A 17,295-nucleotide genomic window follows, 5' to 3' on the forward strand; every position below is an offset into this window, starting at 1 on the left:
ATTATTAATGTTGTTTTATTAATTAGAATAGCGAGAAATAATCTAGATAAGCAAGGAATATAGATTTGAAACGTAAAAATTAAACATTAAATGAGCCGTTTGGGAGCTGAAAGAGTCGACACAGTGGGTCAGCTGATTCGGCTCACGGACAATTCCAGTTGTTGCTGCTGCTGCTGCTTCTGCAGGTGAAAAGAAAGTGGGCGTTTCTGAGCTGACGGATGCGATTGGTTGATTTTAACACCGAAGCCTTTATATGAATGCTTTGTTGTGCAGAATAAAAAATGATTTAAGTACGCAGTTAAAGATATAACATAACATGTACTAGTGACATCTGCTGGTTAGAAGGATGAAGTGTAGGCTAGTAGTGTATTTGACCCAGTACTGGTCTATCAAGCTGTTTTATAAGACAGAGTTTTAGATACCTCATCCTTAAGTTGTTTCATTATTTGTATATTATTTTTTACGCTCCACGCCATCCCAGAAGCCATAATGAAAATACTGGAAGAATCCATCTCGATTGTATTTACAATCCGGTCCGCTAGGGGGCGTCAATACAGCAATTGTATTTACGATCCGGTCCGCTAAGGGGCGCCAACACCAATTGTATTTACGATCCGGTCCGCTAGGGGACGCCAATACAGCAATTGTATTTACCCGGTCCGCTAGGGGGCGCCAACACCAATTGTATTTACGATCCGATCCGCTAGGGAGCGCCAATATACAATTTTTCCTCGCGCTTGGCTTCACCCTTAAAAAGAATTAGAAGCTATGCGGAAGTGATGACGTTGACTAGCATATTAGCAATGCTGGGTCTCAACAGGCAGATTGTATTTGTAAAGCTTTAAAGCTAGCTCTTGTGTTTGCTAACAGATGATGGGTGGTGTCAGTATATACCCCCGCTCTCAGGTAGCTCCTCTTACTTGATATTAAAAGGCTTCATATAAGGCAGAAGTCATTAGCTACAATTAGCTGGATTATGTTATTCTTTAGCATTGCTTCAGCTAGCCTCAGGCAGGTTAGTTAGCTAGTCAGCTAGCTCTTCATACAGACCGTAGAACTATATAAGAGGGAATATAAACCTTTAGACAAACGCAATGGATGACAAGTACAGCAGTAATGTCATTTCAGGTGGAAAGCTGGGCCGCGTTGAAGTGCCTAATGCCAGGTAAGCTGAATGCTAATGCTAATGCTAATGCTAACCAGGGTTGGACGATATGATACAGTATCGATATCGTGATAAATGATGTCATGATGTATATTATGCGTCATGTTAATTTGGAGGCAGCAGGTTTGATGCGAAAATGTTCTACTTTTAACTCTTCTAAGTTGTATTTATGTATTTGTTTACATTTTAATTTTATTAATTACATGCATGAAATTAATCATTTCAAATCAGTTTTTGTCTTTTCTTTTTTTTTCCAATCTTTTTCTTTTTTTGTAACATTTTAATGCTGGATGCAGCTCAAATGAATTTAATTATACTTATTACTTTAATTAATAAAGTAACATTTTTAAAGTATTATTAGAATCTGTCAGAATAATTTGTTAATATAATTTTTCCCCTTGATTCTGTCGCTTTTTTGTGATCTGTCCTGTATTTTAATGTTATTTACATGAATTCTAGCTTTTTTTTAATACAATTGCAGAAGATATTTCTTTGAATTTATTAGAATTAAGTTTTAAATCGTTTCTTTTTCTTTTCTTTTAATACATTTATAATAGATTAATATTATTGAATTTAAAATGTAATTTGTCATTCTGTATAGCCAAAGCAATAATTTGCTGTTCTGTTATTTGCTGTTTCATGTCTGTTGTTCTCTCCCTTTTATTTCAGATTGACCAGATACATAGTGCTGCTTTTCTTCACTAAGTTGTTAAAAGCTTTAGGAATTTTTGAATCTTATGACCTCCTGAAAGTTGTCCATGTTGTGCAGTTTCTCTTCATACTTAAATTTGGGTAAGCATTTCCACATGATATTATTTTATGTCCTTCATGTTATGTACTTTATTTATTATACATCCGACTCCGAAGGGGTCGATCAGGCAGCTGTAACGGTCGAAATAAGTTTAACACAGAAAAAAATAAGGGTCTGTTGAAGAAATGGCGTTTTTTATAGTTGTTAGCACATAAGTGATGGCAGGATTTCACACCATCAGAGATTTTCCACACCATCAAACGGTTATATGGTTACAGCATGTTGTCGTTTAACAAATAAGAGAATGCTAGTGTTACTAGATCACTCTGATGTCAGAGCAATAAAACATGAAAGACATGTTAGTATTTGTAACACGTGTGTAAATCTTTGCTTTTTCCGTCACAGGTGTGCGCTGATTCTGCTTTTCTTTCAAAAGCCTTTCTCATCAGGAAAAGTAGTGACCAAAAGACAGGTACACATTAAAAAAACAATTGTGAAACCTAATTTGTCTGAGCTGAAGTTCAGCCGTGTTCATATCAAATGCTTCTCTTTCAGTGGATCAGGATCTTCAAGCATGCTGTGATCAGCTGTGTGATCTCACTCTTGGGCTTTTTTGGCCTGACGCTCTGTGGGCCACTGAGGTAAACCCGTTAACAACTGCTGTTAGTACATGATTCTTTTCATAGGTGTACTTTTGGTGTACATGTCATGGGATGAGAACTAAGCCTAGATTTTACAGGACGCTGTTGTTGTTTGAACACAAAGAGGTGGTGGTCACTGCTTTCCTTACCGTTCTCTTTACCACCTCAGACGGAGGACCTTCTAAGGTAAGGATGAAACTCCCCCTCTCTCCCTCACTCCCTGCCCCCTCTCTCTCACTCACTCCCTCTCTCTCACTCACTCCCTGCCCCCTCTGTCACTCAGTCCCTCTCTTTCACTCACTCCCTGCCCCCTCTCTCTCACTCACTCCCTCTCTCTCTCTCACTCCCTGCCCCCTCTCTTTCTCTCCCTGCCCCCCCCTCTCTCTCACTTACCCCCCCTCTCTCTTACACACACACACAATTGTACACCTTGTTACACAACATCATGCCAAGATTTGCTGTGGTATTTTTCTCTCAATAGACGAGAGGTGCTGCTTTTTTCATCATCGCAGTGATTTGTCTTTTGCTCTTCGACAACGATGACCTGATGGCAAAGATGGCAGAACACCGTATCCTTCCTATAGAAAGTCTAATGTGTGACTGTGTGTCATGTTTCTTCAGTAATGTCATGCCGTGACCTTAACTGTTTGACCTACAGCCGAGGGACACCATGACAGTGCTCTCACCCATGCTTTATACACCGGGATCTCGTTTTTAGGTGTAGCTGACCATAAAGTGAGTAAAATCCCATGATATTGTTCTGGGGTGGATGTGCAGAGACTGATTTATTTATTTATTTATTTTTTACGCGTTCGTGTCTTCCATCTTCAGGGTGGAGTTGTACTGTTGGTTCTGGCGCTGTGTCTGAAGGTAGCGTTCCACACACACTCCAGAAAGCTGTCAGTGGAAGTTGGCGGAGCGAAGCGTCTCTACGCTCTGTCCAACCTGGTGGCTTCTGTACTGCTGCTTCCCTGGGTGTTTATGCTTTCCGCCACCACAGAGGTTCGTAACTGATCTCGTCTGTGTAGTAAGGATTTGATTCAGATTATTAGAGCTTTTAATCTGGAAGATTATAAAAGTTAAATAACAAATAATAAATAAAATAATATTAGTTATTGAACTATAGTGCTTAGAGTTTTCACACCTGGTTGCTTAGAAGGTGTTATTTACTTTTCTGTTCTGCACAGAGCAAGGTGGATTCATGGTCCAGCCTGATCTTGCCCTTCTCCATGATCGTCTTCTCTGTGATGATCCTGGACTTCTACGTGGATTCTATCTGCGTGACGAAGCTCGAGGCCCCACGCTGCGCACGGTACAGCTCCTACTTCCTGTTCTTTAGCGGACTGTTTCTGGCCAACTTCTGGACCCACCCACTGACAGACCAGCTGCGGACCATGAAGACCACCGGCCAGCAGTCCAGCACCGAACACGTGCTGTCCGGAGGAGTGCTGGTCAGCACCTGTTTCTTCATCATGTGTGAGTTATATATAACTTATACTCTTAAACCACTTGCTCCAAACCCAGTGTCTGTTTGTGACTGGAAGAATGACAGAGAAAAGTTAGCAGCGCGTGGTGTTGATGCTTCACAGGTCCAGGGTTTCTGGTGCAATCCTGACTTTGTGATATGACCTCTGTGGAGCTCTGGATGTTCTCCTGGGTTTTCTGTCTTTTGTTATTTGTTTTTTTTTTATTATTATATGTAAATCCCATTTGTCATTATATAATTTATTCCTATCATTTCCGAAATCTCGTCATAACCCGATCATCTCCTGTGGACACCTCGTGTTTGCGCATTTGTCTGTCTGTGATAGAAAATGAAACTGTATTCATTCGGGCTGTAAATAGTTCTAGATTTGGATTTTGACGTGAACCGTGTACTGCGGAATAGCAACGTTACAGTCTATAAACAAAACACTATTGCTGTTGCAGTTTGTCATTTGACTGTCGTGTGGGGAAAGTACTTTGCATAAGAGTGTGTGTGACTTTAGGGCCTGCACCCCAGACTCGGTCAAGGGTGCCAATAGTTTAAGAATACCGGCTTGCTTGTTTGTGGTTTTTTGGTTTATTTTTGTTGCTTAAAGAGGATTTGTATAATCAGGTTAGTTTATTTTTTTTAGTTTAGTTTCATCTAAACCTTGCAGTGCAAATTTTGTCAGAACTGCCCTTAGAGGATAGCGCTCAATACCTTTCAACCAATCAGATTTTTTTACTTTCAGAGTATTAAGATATAACACACAATCTTTTCCTTTTATCTGGGTCCGTTTCGCAGCCAACAGCATCCTGACTTCTCCCTCGAAGAAAGGACAGAAGGGGACGCTGGTGGGATATTCACCTGAGGGAACTCCTCTCTATAACCTCATGGGTGATGCTCTTCAGCATAGCTCTCATTCGCTCCCTCGCTTCATCAAAGACTCGCTCAAGCAAATCCTGGAGGAATACGATTCCCGACAGATCTTCTACTTCCTGTGCCTCAACTTGGTGAGAGATTTATAGATATATATATATATATATATTATATATATGAATGAGAGTGAGTCTATTATTTAGTTATTATTGATTTACTGCTCAGTAGATTAAACCGTATTAAGTAACGTTTCAGAAGTGCAGTATTAATAGAACTGATGAGCAATAATGCTGTCGCTTCTTGTTTTTTTTTAAGGCCTTCACATTTGTAGAGCTGTTCTATGGCGTGTGGACCAACAGCCTCGGTCTGATCTCGGACGGCTTCCACATGCTGTTTGACTGCTCCGCTTTGGTGCTCGGACTCTTCGCTGCCCTCATGACCAGATGGAAAGCGACAAGAATATACTCTTATGGGTGAGGCTTGTTTTGTTACTGAACGATTGGATTTGTTGGTTTTGTTTCGAGTTGTAGGGTATAGACTTAAACTAGCATGGTGCTGAAATTGCACAAAATTATGAAAGTGCATCATTTATTATTATTTTTTAAATTCTTTTTGTTAAAGGTATGGCCGTGTTGAGATCCTGTCTGGGTTCGTAAACGGCTTGTTCCTCATGGTTATAGCCTTCTTTGTGTTTGTTGAGTCGCTCTCCAGACTGATCGACCCTCCCAACATCAACACCGTCATGCTAGCGGTAAGTTTTTGATGTGTTTCTTTATTTTTATTGTGAAAGCCAGTTGTCTATGGTGTTCCAGAGCGTCTATTACAAAACAGTACCAACAAAAACGTTATGTTAATGTTGCTGTTTTCTGTTATATGATATTTCTAGTTTAAATTTTGTTCTTATCTGCTGTCTCACCAGCCGGTGTCTGTGGGCGGCTTGATCGTAAACCTTTTGGGCATCTGTGCATTTAGCCACGCCCACTCCCATGGGGCATCAAAGGGTTCGTGCTCCGGTCATGAGCACGGCCACTCGCACCACGGTCACACGCATGGAGAACATGGTCATGGTGGTCATGGGCACAGCCACGGGGGTCATGGTCACTCTCATGGCCATGGGCACTCTCACAGCTCCGGAGGAAGTGGCATGAACACTAACATGAGAGGTAGCTGCATATGATGTGATCATGAACTTTGTCCTATTCAAAGTGACGTCATCATAACATACATGTCTGGTGTCTTCAGGAGTCTACCTGCATGTCCTGGCTGACACACTGGGCAGCGTTGGAGTCATCATATCCACCGTTCTGATCAGTCAGTTCGGCTGGCTGATCGCAGACCCCATCTGCTCTTTGTTCATCGCCGTACTCATCTTCCTCAGCGTCATCCCCCTGCTGAAGGATGCTTGTGAAGTTCTTTTATTGAGAATTCCACCGGAGCACGAAAAGGAGATAAACTTTGCCCTTGAAAAGGTAGTATTTCAACCAATCAGATTTTTTAGTTTCAGAGTATTAAGAGTATTATATAACACACAATTTTGTACTTTAAAGTACTAACACTAAACTGTAGGGTTTACATATGCTGTAGTTTACACCAAGCAATAAATTAAACTGTCCTTAAACTCCTGTAATTTTCTGTCTAGATTCAGAAGATTGAAGGAGTCTTGTCTTACCGTGACCCACACTTCTGGAGGCATTCTGCCAACGTCCTCGCCGGCACCATTCACCTACAAATCATGTCCGATGTTGTGGAGCAAAGAATTATTCAGCAGGTCTGATCAAATCTTCTCTTAAAACTGTATAACTCTAAAACTGTGCTCTGAAATAGCCCGTCATCACCTGCTTTTAGTGGATGTTTAATAAAAAAAAAAAAGAAAGAAAAGCACTGATGTTGCTCTTGTTTTTTTTTTTTTTTGGACAGGTGACTACAGTGCTGAAGGATGTTGGTGTGAATAATCTGACTGTCCAGGTAGAGAAGGAAGCTTATTTCCAGCACATGTCCGGTCTCAGCACAGGATTCCATGAGGTTCTGGCAATGACGCAGCAGATGGAGGCGATGAAATATTACAAAGATGGCACATGTATCATGTGAAAATGTATTATTTAAAGATGTTTTTTCCCTGTAAATAAAACTTTTATGAACTATTCCGGAGTCATTAGTTTCAGAAAATAAACCCATGAAAACTCTTTGTCATTAACATTCCCAAATAAACGTTTTAAAAAATCTGTTACAGTCCTATAGGTGTAAAGTGAGGCCTGTTGCTTATTTTATGCACTACTGGACATCGTTCTTATATTAAATGAACCTGAAGTACGTTAAGACCTGGTTTTAGAGGCATTATTGTCATTCCTGTGTAACTTAAAGCAGATATGCCAAATTAATTTTTAAAACATGGCTTCATAATTAAACAGGTCCTGGTACAGGTCTCTTGTTCCCCTTAAGAGAAGGTCAGTCCATTTATCTACATGAAGTAAGGATGAGGGTTATAGTGTGGAAAGATGAAAGCGGTTCAGCTAGTATGTAAATTACATCTCCGTGGTGATGAATGGAAAGGAATAAAGCCTCTGCTACAATTTTCCTGCGAAACACTGGAAAGAAGCACTTCTGTAGCTGATAGATTGAAACCAGCTCTACACTTGAGTTGTAGTAAAGTCCGTTCACTTGCCAGCCGTCACACAAACGCTCCTGGCTCCTACATACTGCTTAAAAGTGGCACAAAACAAGATGATGGTTCAATATGGATTTTTAAATGGCTGTTAAACTCGTACAAATGTCAGTACGGGTTTTCTTGTACACTACAACTTTTTTTACATCTGTATAGTATAGTCTGTATTATTTACTTGTAATTTACTTATTATTGTATCTATTTTTATACAGTTTGTCATTAAAAAAATACATTATTATTATTTCTTATGCAATTGTGTCCTTGTGTCTGTGTTATGCATGTACGAGCTGTACAGTGATGCCTCACAGATCCAGGGTCAGTGATTTGATCTCGGGATGTTTGGAGGTTCTCTGTACATTTATATGGGCTTCCTCTGGCCATTTCAGGTTCATACTACCTTCCAAAAGAAAGACAGTAGGTGGATTAGTGATGCAAATGAATGTGCTGTAGTATAAGAGGAATAAAGCACATTGGGGAAGTGTTTACTTGGAAAAATAACCAACTAAACTAGGTGCTGAATGTAAAAGTATACGCTTGTGTGATTTGTTCCTTACATAAGACAGAACAAGATAATTAAAAAGAAATCACAAAATATTCACTAATATCAAAAGGGTGCAGGAGAACACAAAATTTATACATTTTGTTTCTATGTTTTTTTTTTTTTTTTAATATTTTTAACAGTGTTTTTTTCTGGCTTCCAGTGTGGGTAAGCTAGCGGTACCACAGGTCATTTCTGTATCTATACAGTCTGTTGCACCTTACATGTTGCACACACACACACACACACACACACACACACACATATATATATATATATATATATATATATATATATATATATATATATATATATATATATATATATATATACACACACACACACACACATATATTACATGTATATAATATTTATACTTATTTATATGATTTATATTTAGACTTATACATACTTTTTTAACCTGTTTGTAAATTACTACTGTATGTAAATGGTTCTGCAATTTCTGGAGCTCGCTCCCAAGAATTTCACTCACCATGGCACATGTGCTGTGGTGATGTGACAATAAAGGTGACTTGATTTGGGTGCATCTCATTTTACACGTGTCACGTGTATCCGGTGCATTAGATGGCAGTGCACGTCTCTAAACGTGTCACGAGCCTCACTTACATAGAGAAGAAAGGATATTTAACCAGAGTTTCCTCCCACACCGAGTCACGTGTTCATTGGTCGTCTTGGGAACGCATTGGTATCAGGTGCCGTTCGACCAATCAGAGTGGTCGGATTTTTTAGAAAGCAGCCAATCAGGTTCGAAAGAGCGACAATTTAAACCACGGGAGCGGTTTAGTGTTGTATCGAGCTGTTTAAATCAGTTTGTGTGTGGATTGTGAAGGGACGAGAGTTCAGAAATGGCACTGCGTATCACAAGGGTGAGCTTTTGTTTTTAAATACTTTATGGCAACGTTTCTTTAAAGTCTCATTTCTTTATACACGTTATGTTTTGTTGGCTTTATCGCTATATCGGTGCTCGCATGCTGTTTGTTTGACTGTTTCCGGTTTGTTTCTGTCTGTATAACGGAGCGCGTGTTACTACTTTTGTATTGAGCTTTTAACTTTCTTTCTTTCTTTCTTTCTTTTTCTTCTTCTCCGTAATGGCTTTGTTTTTATTCTGTTCTCAGAGTAACCGCCTGCCCAGCAGTGAGAACCAGCACCCAGTGGCAGGGAAAGCGGTCCCTGCAAACAAGCCTGTGCTGAGGCCCAGGGCCGCACTGGGGGAAATTGGGAACGCGCCTTTACCTCGACAACCTCTGAGGAAAAAGGTACATGTGTGTTTACAAGGTTTTAATTAATACTTAAATACATGCATGTCCAAAACCACGCTCTTTATTCTGGGGAAAAAATGTTTTAAACTGCACTTGGCTATTTAGGTTCCCTCAAACTTGCATCTTTTTTTTTCTATTTATATATAAAATGTGGATATACATACTAGAGATCTCCTAAATGGAGTGTGTAGATATATAGATTTACTAAATGGAAAATATTACACTTCTAAATGGTGTGTGTATATAATAAATAAAATACACTTAAATGGAGTGTCTATCCTAAATGGAGTGCAACTCATTTCCTCAACTACTGTGGTTTCCTTTTTTATAAATAAAGTGAAAAATAGGTATGAAAGGTGCAAAAGAGCTCAAATAAGAAACTTGATGCCCAAGTTCTGAATATTCTCAGTTTTTGTGAATTTGAGTTATTTTCCAGTTTACAAATGGCCTTAATGGTCTCCAGTATGGGCTGGAAAATCCCCCAGTGAGCGGGTGGTAGTGGTGTCCTTATCTTTCAGCTGTCCAACAGTCTATGGTGCACTTAATAATCTGTCATTTTCTCTCTAAGTGTTCAAGACTCTGGGACTGAAACCCCCCTGAATGTTTATTGTTCACTTAATGCTTACTTAAATTAAATGTGGAAGTCTAAAGCTTTAGTTTCCTCTGAATAAAGTGAGCAGACAAGGTTTTATTGTGAAGTCCCCCATTTCAGTATACACTGGAACAAAATGAGCAATATGCACAATGTGTTTTAATGTATGATGTAACTTTTTGTTTTGTGGTTTATATGAATACTTGGCTGATCAATGGCTTTGTGAAGCAGGATGTGAAGGTCGCCCCTGTGGTGGTTGAAGAGAAGAAAGTTCCTGAGCCTGTTCAACAGCCAAAACAGGAGCCCAAGCAGTTACCTAAAGAGGAAAATGAGGTTCAGTAGCATTTAGATTTGCTTTTAAATCTTGTTTAATTTAGCTGGTGGTTCAGTCCTGGTTAAAATGGACTTCATTAGGATTGATTGCTTTTTTTTTTTTTTTTTATAAATCTTCAGATCTTTTCTGAGCCATCTTCTCCTGTGCCCATGGAAACTTCTGGCTGTGCCCCAGATGAGCTGTGCCAGGCTTTCTCTGATGTGCTTCTCAATATCAAAGATGTAGATGCTGATGACTATGACAATCCCATGCTCTGCAGTGAATATGTAAAGGACATCTACAAATACCTCCGGCAACTTGAGGTCTGTCTCTTGCCTTTAACTTGATACTTGATGATTTCATGTTTCTATGCTTAACTTCCTGTTTTTATATTGCATTTGTCTTCAAGGCTGATCAGGCTGTCAGGCCAAAGTATCTGGAAGGAAAGGAAGTTACTGGGAACATGCGTGCCATCCTTATTGATTGGCTTGTCCAGGTCCAAATCAAGTTTCGACTGCTGCAGGAGACCATGTACATGACTGTTGCTATCATTGACCGTTTTCTTCAAGTAGGTTTCTTTAGCTGAAGGGTAACTCTCTTTATAAACAAAAATGGCTGTTAAGTGCTTATAGGTTTTCTCTTTGCCAACAGGATCACCCTGTTCCAAAAAAGCAGCTTCAGCTGGTTGGTGTAACTGCTATGTTCATTGCCTCCAAATATGAGGAAATGTACCCACCCGAGATTGCAGACTTTGCCTTTGTGACGGACCGCGCCTATACCACTGCACAGATCCGGGAGATGGAGATGAACATAATGAGAGTCCTGAAATTCTGCTTTGGAAGACCCCTGCCACTCCAGTTCCTCCGTAGGGCCTCAAAAATTGGAGAGGTACTGATTGCTGGCTGACCATCAAAAGCACTAATGTCTTAGCGGTCTTGATGTCTCTCTTCTCACTGGGTGATTAACTATTGCACCTGGTCAAAAGCAAGTAATCTCTAGCAACCAAAATGCCTCAACGTTAATATGGGTGATGGTAATGAGTGAAAGTTGTCATTTGACTTAATATAAATTGGGCTGTTTATCCTTTTGGATGGATTTGAGTGTTGGATCACACTTTAAGCTTGCTAACTTTAAAGGTATTGTAGGGATTCAAACATCTCTGCATACTGTGGGTTTTTTTTTTTTTTTTTTTTTGTCATGGTTTGTACGTTCCCTTTTGATCCTCCCTATACATAGTTGTTGGTTATTAATCTCTTTTTAAACTTGACCTACATAGGTTACAGCAGAGCAGCACACTTTGGCTAAATACTTTGTGGAGCTTACAATGGTGGACTATGACATGGTGCACATGTCTCCCTCTCTGGTTGCCAGCTCTGCCTTTGCTCTCATGTTGAAAGTCTTTGACTGTGGTGAATGGGTAAGCTCTATTTAAACCGACTTCACAAGAACCACCCTTTTCTATGGTTCTGGATAGTCAATTCTCACTGTCTCTACAGACCCCTACACTGCAGTATTACATGGGTTACACTGAGGACAGCCTGATCCCTGTAATGAAGCACATCGCTAAGAACGTGGTCAAAGTCAATGAAGGACTCTCGAAGCACCTGGTGAGTATGACTTGAATATCTACAGAAACACCTACGAACTGCTGTTTATAGCAAAATGATTTTGTTCTCTCTCAGGCGGTTAAGAACAAGTACTCCAGTCAGAAGCAAATGAGGATCGCATCCATCTCACAACTTAAATCATCAATGATCAAGGACCTCGCCAAGCAAGTCTCCTAGTGAGATTGGAATAGACTCTAGCACTACGTGCTGACCTTGTAAAAATTGTAACTTAAATGCATGCTTTTACTTCGTTTTAAATGGTTTTTTGAAGTGTATGGAAGATGGTTAAGGTTGTGCATTTGGCCAGGATGCTTTATTTTACACTGCCATTGTCTTGGTAAATGTTACCTGTTCTTGCTTTCTACAGATGTGCAATCTTGTACTTTTTTTAAATTTTACAATAAACCTTTTAAGTGTTTACTACAGTGGGGCATTTTTTTTTTTTGTTGCATCCATAATGCAAAATGGGCATCCTGCCCAGAGTCAAGACCTAAACACTGCTCTAAGCTTTGCTGCTTGCTTCTCTTGATTGGCTAAAACTTTACCCAGTGCAATCCTTGTGTATTTTAAATGTCCTAAACCAAGAACAGTTATTCAGTTAATGTCAGTTTAATACTCAAGTTAAGGCTAAAACACACACCTGCATACTCCTCCAGTCTAGATTCCTCTTGACACAATTGGCACTTTTTGAATAGCTAGAAAACAGCTGGTCTTTGTTGGACCTACTTTAATTTAAAGGTATAAAAACGAGTGGCTAAGCATTTGGGGGAATTGTGCAGCAGAATCAAAGCTTAAGCATAAATATGTTAAGAAGCTGCCAGTTGAAGTGCTACAAGACAAATCCTTGGAGAACTGCTAGAGGAAGCTAAGTACCTTCAAGTGCTTTTGGATACTGATCTGATGCATTGGGTCACTCTTTATGAAGATATTTTTATAATTTAAGGGAAACTTTGTGCTTCGGCGCTCAATGAACACCAGACACTGGTTCAGTTACAGAAGAGCATGAACATGCAACTTAAAACTAACTTTTTTCATAAGACAGCTATTTTTTTTTCCAGTGCTTGAATTTCTTAGTGTGAGCCAAATAACTTGGCTGTTAAATTTCTATGAAACATCCAAAAGAGGGCGCTCTCTTACTAGTTTCATATTTAATCTCCTAGTCCTTGTTCTGTGAAAAATACTGTTTCCAAATGGATTATCGGTGTCTGTGTCAGCTTTTACTAGCATTACAAGCATTATACGCTTTAAAGACACAAGTCAAGAGTAAACAAGATTAACCATTAAAATCTATAACCAATCAATTTCATAAGGTTTTTCATCAGTGAATAAATGTTTGTTATTCAGCACTGAATCTGAACCAAATAACTTCCCATTGTGTTTAACTGGAATTCTGTTGGTTCATTTGATGTGCTCTATTTGTCCTCCATTGCACTTCACTTGATCTATCACACAGCCCCATTGTTCTTAACCTTGTTGCTATATTTGTAAATGTGGTGTAAACCAGGGCTTGGCTGTAACCTCTTAACCTTGTTGGTGACTATATTTATGCACATAGCATAAAGCAGACCTTTCTAACCTTGGCTTGTAACCCAACGGTCACAGAGCAAAGCCTATATGTCCCACTCATGAAAAACCTGGGCCTCTGCTTTAACATTCACTATTTTAAGCAGATGGCCAGATGTACCACCGGGAAAATGCATGAACTGTAAAGTTCCTGCTAGTTTTTCACACAAAATAGACAGGGGTTGGTTTCATACAACCAAAGCAAAGTCTGAGCTAGAACCAAAATGCCTTGAGAGGTAACAAAAAGTATTTTCATTTAATTATGGGCAAAGAATTATGAAAGGTCTATTGTTAAGGTGAAGAAAACTGATATCACAAACATAGGCAGGAGTTGATGCATGTTAAAATGTTCTTAAATACATTGTGTTCAAATTTGCTGACATAATTTAAGGTGTTTTATTTATTTGTTTGTTTGTTTGTTTGTTTGTTTGTTTGTTTGTTTTTTAATGAAATTAAAGCTGTAAATCACATTTGACTCCCTAACTGGAGAATCACCAGGTTTTTTCCTACTGTAATATAAACCACTATCCTGATTTCTGTTGCTCCATTGATTATTATTCCTCTAAATCCAAGATGGCTGCCAGTGACACAAAGGCAGCATCAATTTCAAGTACATCTGTCGGAACTCTCTAAGCAGAAAGGCCTAATCAATATGTTTAGATCAATAATCGATATGATTTCTTGTAAATCCAGCTGTCCATGATGAGATTTGCTTAAAATATGCTCTATATGCAATGTGCATAAGATTAAATGCTCATATTTTTTCAACGAGTAGCTTTGGTCAACTACTCAAATACAGTACAATATGTGTTTATCTAAAAACAGGTTTATGTATATAGTATTACATTTTTTATTATTTTAGGAAGACAATATAATAATAATAATAATAATAATAATAATAATAACAATAATAACAATAATAACATTATTGTTATTATTGTTATTATTGTTATTCTTATTATTATTATTATTATTATTATTATTATTATTATGTTAATAATTATGTCTTATATGAACTTTTAAAATTTATTTAAAACAATTAATAGTATTTTTATTTTATTTTTCTTTGACAAATTTCACAGTATTTTTCTGTGTTTCATTCAGTACCCTTGTAAGTGTGATATAATTCACATCACTAAATCACATTTTGAAAATCACCTAAAATATATGCCATTTTTAATAGTTCATGCACAATTCAGCATATAAATTTGGTCCAATTTTAAGTTAAAACCATTTACAGAGAGAAGCTACCATCATAAGACATGCATTCTACTGATTTAATGAACTTGTGCTTCTTGTAATGGGTGGGGCTTATCTCCATATCCCCACCCCAAACAGTGGTGATAGTGAAGCTGGGTTCCTGTGAAAGACCTGAACTGTGAGAGTCCCTTTAATTCTTTCAGGCTGAGGTCACTACTGGCCAGTGAGATCATCTTACACTGCCAATGCTTTCCAGAAGAGGAAGCATGAGCTGTGATTCTGTGTTCAGGTTTTTTATGGAAGGCTATTGCCTGTAATAGTGGCATTGATGTGGGAGACCATCAGACTATAAAGTGTTTATTATAGTAGTAATATTACTAACTCACATTACTTTACTGTAAGTGAAGTAAGTGCTTTTTTAGAAGGACTCCAAAACATATTCAATCTTTATTAACAGACGATATAGTGGTCTATTAGATCAAAATAATCCAATTATGCAGATTATAGAGTAATTAGGGCTTTTGAGAGCACTAATTAAGATTTTATCATGTTTCTTTCAAACACAAAACATTTTAGGGGTTCTTAAAAATGATATCTGTTTTGGAAAATATTAAACAATATGTTATAGTCAGTATGTTTCAAGCTCCCCTATGATGGACCTTCCTAAATAGGTTTCTAGGTTACTCTTGTATGGCATAGTATATCTTTCTCCAGTCATTTCTGAAAGACACAACTTTTCACAAACTCCCTAGTAATGTACCACACCATCCATCAACTGTTAAGCTATTATCTAGGTACTAGGCTTTTCACTTGCTAGCTCAATTTTTCAGTTTGATTCCTCTCTCATTTGTAGCTGTCATATGTGTGTGTCTGTTTTTCCCACTATCAGTAAAAACTCTCCCTCAAGTGTGATTCGCTTGTGGCTAGAATGCTCTTTATTTATTTGTTAATTATTTATTTAATCTGGTTTAGAAACAGTAAAAGCACAACCAGATCTCAATGCATTTGTATTTCCCTGTAAACTCATTGTGCTGCTTGCTAACCACTAGCTTGTTAGCTAGCCACAGCTGATCACTCTTTCGTTTGTTAGCTATAAGTATTTTGTGGTCATTCATTTAGCATTGTTTTAGCTGTAAAACTCTTAAACAGTGAGTCTAGTCTTTCCTATTCCTGATAATTAGCCTGCTATAATTTTGCTAACTAAAAAAAAATTCCTGACAGCTGTTTTACATATTAAACTATCTGACGTGTAATTGTATAATTTGCACGCTGCCAATATACTGCACTATGCCATTTCACAAGCATACTACTGAACATATTCAAGCCACAGTTAAAGCCCTATTAGTCAAGAATCTCTCCAGAACATGTGTTCTTCAGTTTGTTCAAATTGTTTTACACCAAGCGTCCACATGGCACTAAGGAGCGAAGCTGGCAGTCGGAGAGAACCTTCCTGCTGCCTGGAGCTCCATGCATAAATAAACATAGAGGCCTTCGTTTTCAGAATTTATAGATTTTCAAATAAATGCTCTATGTGCTTACTGAACTTTACAGACCTTTGCTGCTCAATGGCACATGAAGGAAAGAAAGGACTCTATTGTGCCCCAGTGTGGTGCTGAGTTTCACCAGGTGTGAACAAAGAGGTTAATCAGTTCAGGCCTGAGAGAAAGAAACTCTGAGACTACTTGGATACCAGGTTTACCTTTCTATAACTAAATAGTCCTTATTTCTGCATTGCAACAAAGTGCTGACATTCTTATATGTTACACTTAGAGAGGCATATCTACCTGATCGAATATTAATACAAAACCGATTCGGATACTTGATAATGAAATTAATAACCTGTATTAATCACTTGGGAGCATCATGGGGCAGTTTCTTTAGCTCTGGTTATCCTGATTGCTGTAGTGTGTTGCCTATCATCTAACTCCTTATACTCAGTTATAACATGTTGTGGTGTTTTTTTTTAATGTGTTCAATGCTATTTTTAATGTCAATACTGATACCGTCAACATACTATCAGTAATGCTGTTCAACGCGCTCCTGGTAGCCACCATTGTGCTCTGTATTAAATATACTGCTTCATCAGTTGTATTGCAGGATGATGCCATAGTTCCTTCTTGCAATATCTTCAGTTTGCAGTCTGCATTGCTTAGCTTTATTAATTGTCAAACATCCAGATAGGTGTCTGTTCATTACTTCCGCAACATACACCAGATTTACAACACACAGCACCATGGGATTTTATAAATGAGCATGGTACTACGTCAATACCCGATAATCAATATTGATACAATTAATGTATGGTCTGACCCAAACACTTGTATTTTCCTGGAAATAAAATGTCTGACATATCTAATAAGCTTGGGGTTACTGATTTTCTGACTGTTTGCTTGAAGGTTGTCATGAAGTAATTCTCACTCTACAGAGTACATCTTTGGTTAATCTTTTATTATCATATAAATCTCTGATGTGTATTATCATCATACTCATGAAAAAAAATGCTTGGAGAAAATACACTGTTGAGGAAACACGATAAAACCAAACAGACTCGCGTGTGTTCGTGAGTGGTCCGACCTGGACTCATCTGTCAGGGTCATATGACCATCCTTGTTGTAATCTGAGTAAATTCAGGTCTCTTT

General features: G+C 38.4%; 2 protein-coding genes across 2 annotated transcripts; both read left to right on the plus strand.

Annotated features, from left to right (window-relative positions):
* The first annotated feature begins 760 nt into the window (after nt 1-760).
* slc30a5 (solute carrier family 30 member 5) lies at nt 761-7,042 on the plus strand. The gene is made up of 16 exons (XM_027143665.2): nt 761-1,165; nt 1,835-1,957; nt 2,322-2,388; nt 2,472-2,557; nt 2,656-2,743; nt 3,039-3,126; nt 3,216-3,292; nt 3,389-3,559; nt 3,745-4,033; nt 4,827-5,035; nt 5,217-5,374; nt 5,523-5,652; nt 5,821-6,064; nt 6,144-6,370; nt 6,541-6,669; nt 6,819-7,042. Exons 1-16 carry the CDS (start codon nt 1,095-1,097, stop codon nt 6,987-6,989), a joined length of 2,328 nt encoding a protein of 775 aa, XP_026999466.2. The 5' UTR covers nt 761-1,094; the 3' UTR covers nt 6,990-7,042.
* A 1,786-nt stretch (nt 7,043-8,828) lies between these two features.
* ccnb1 (cyclin B1) lies at nt 8,829-12,318 on the plus strand. Its single transcript, XM_027143668.2, has 9 exons — nt 8,829-8,988; nt 9,238-9,378; nt 10,205-10,306; nt 10,427-10,609; nt 10,696-10,854; nt 10,938-11,174; nt 11,563-11,703; nt 11,783-11,893; nt 11,969-12,318. Exons 1-9 carry the CDS (start codon nt 8,968-8,970, stop codon nt 12,068-12,070), a joined length of 1,197 nt encoding a protein of 398 aa, XP_026999469.1. The 5' UTR covers nt 8,829-8,967; the 3' UTR covers nt 12,071-12,318.
* Nucleotides 12,319-17,295: the final 4,977 nt, after the last annotated feature.

The sequence above is a fragment of the Tachysurus fulvidraco genome, chromosome 26 (assembly GCF_022655615.1).
Source record: "Tachysurus fulvidraco isolate hzauxx_2018 chromosome 26, HZAU_PFXX_2.0, whole genome shotgun sequence".
NCBI lineage: Eukaryota > Metazoa > Chordata > Actinopteri > Siluriformes > Bagridae > Tachysurus > Tachysurus fulvidraco.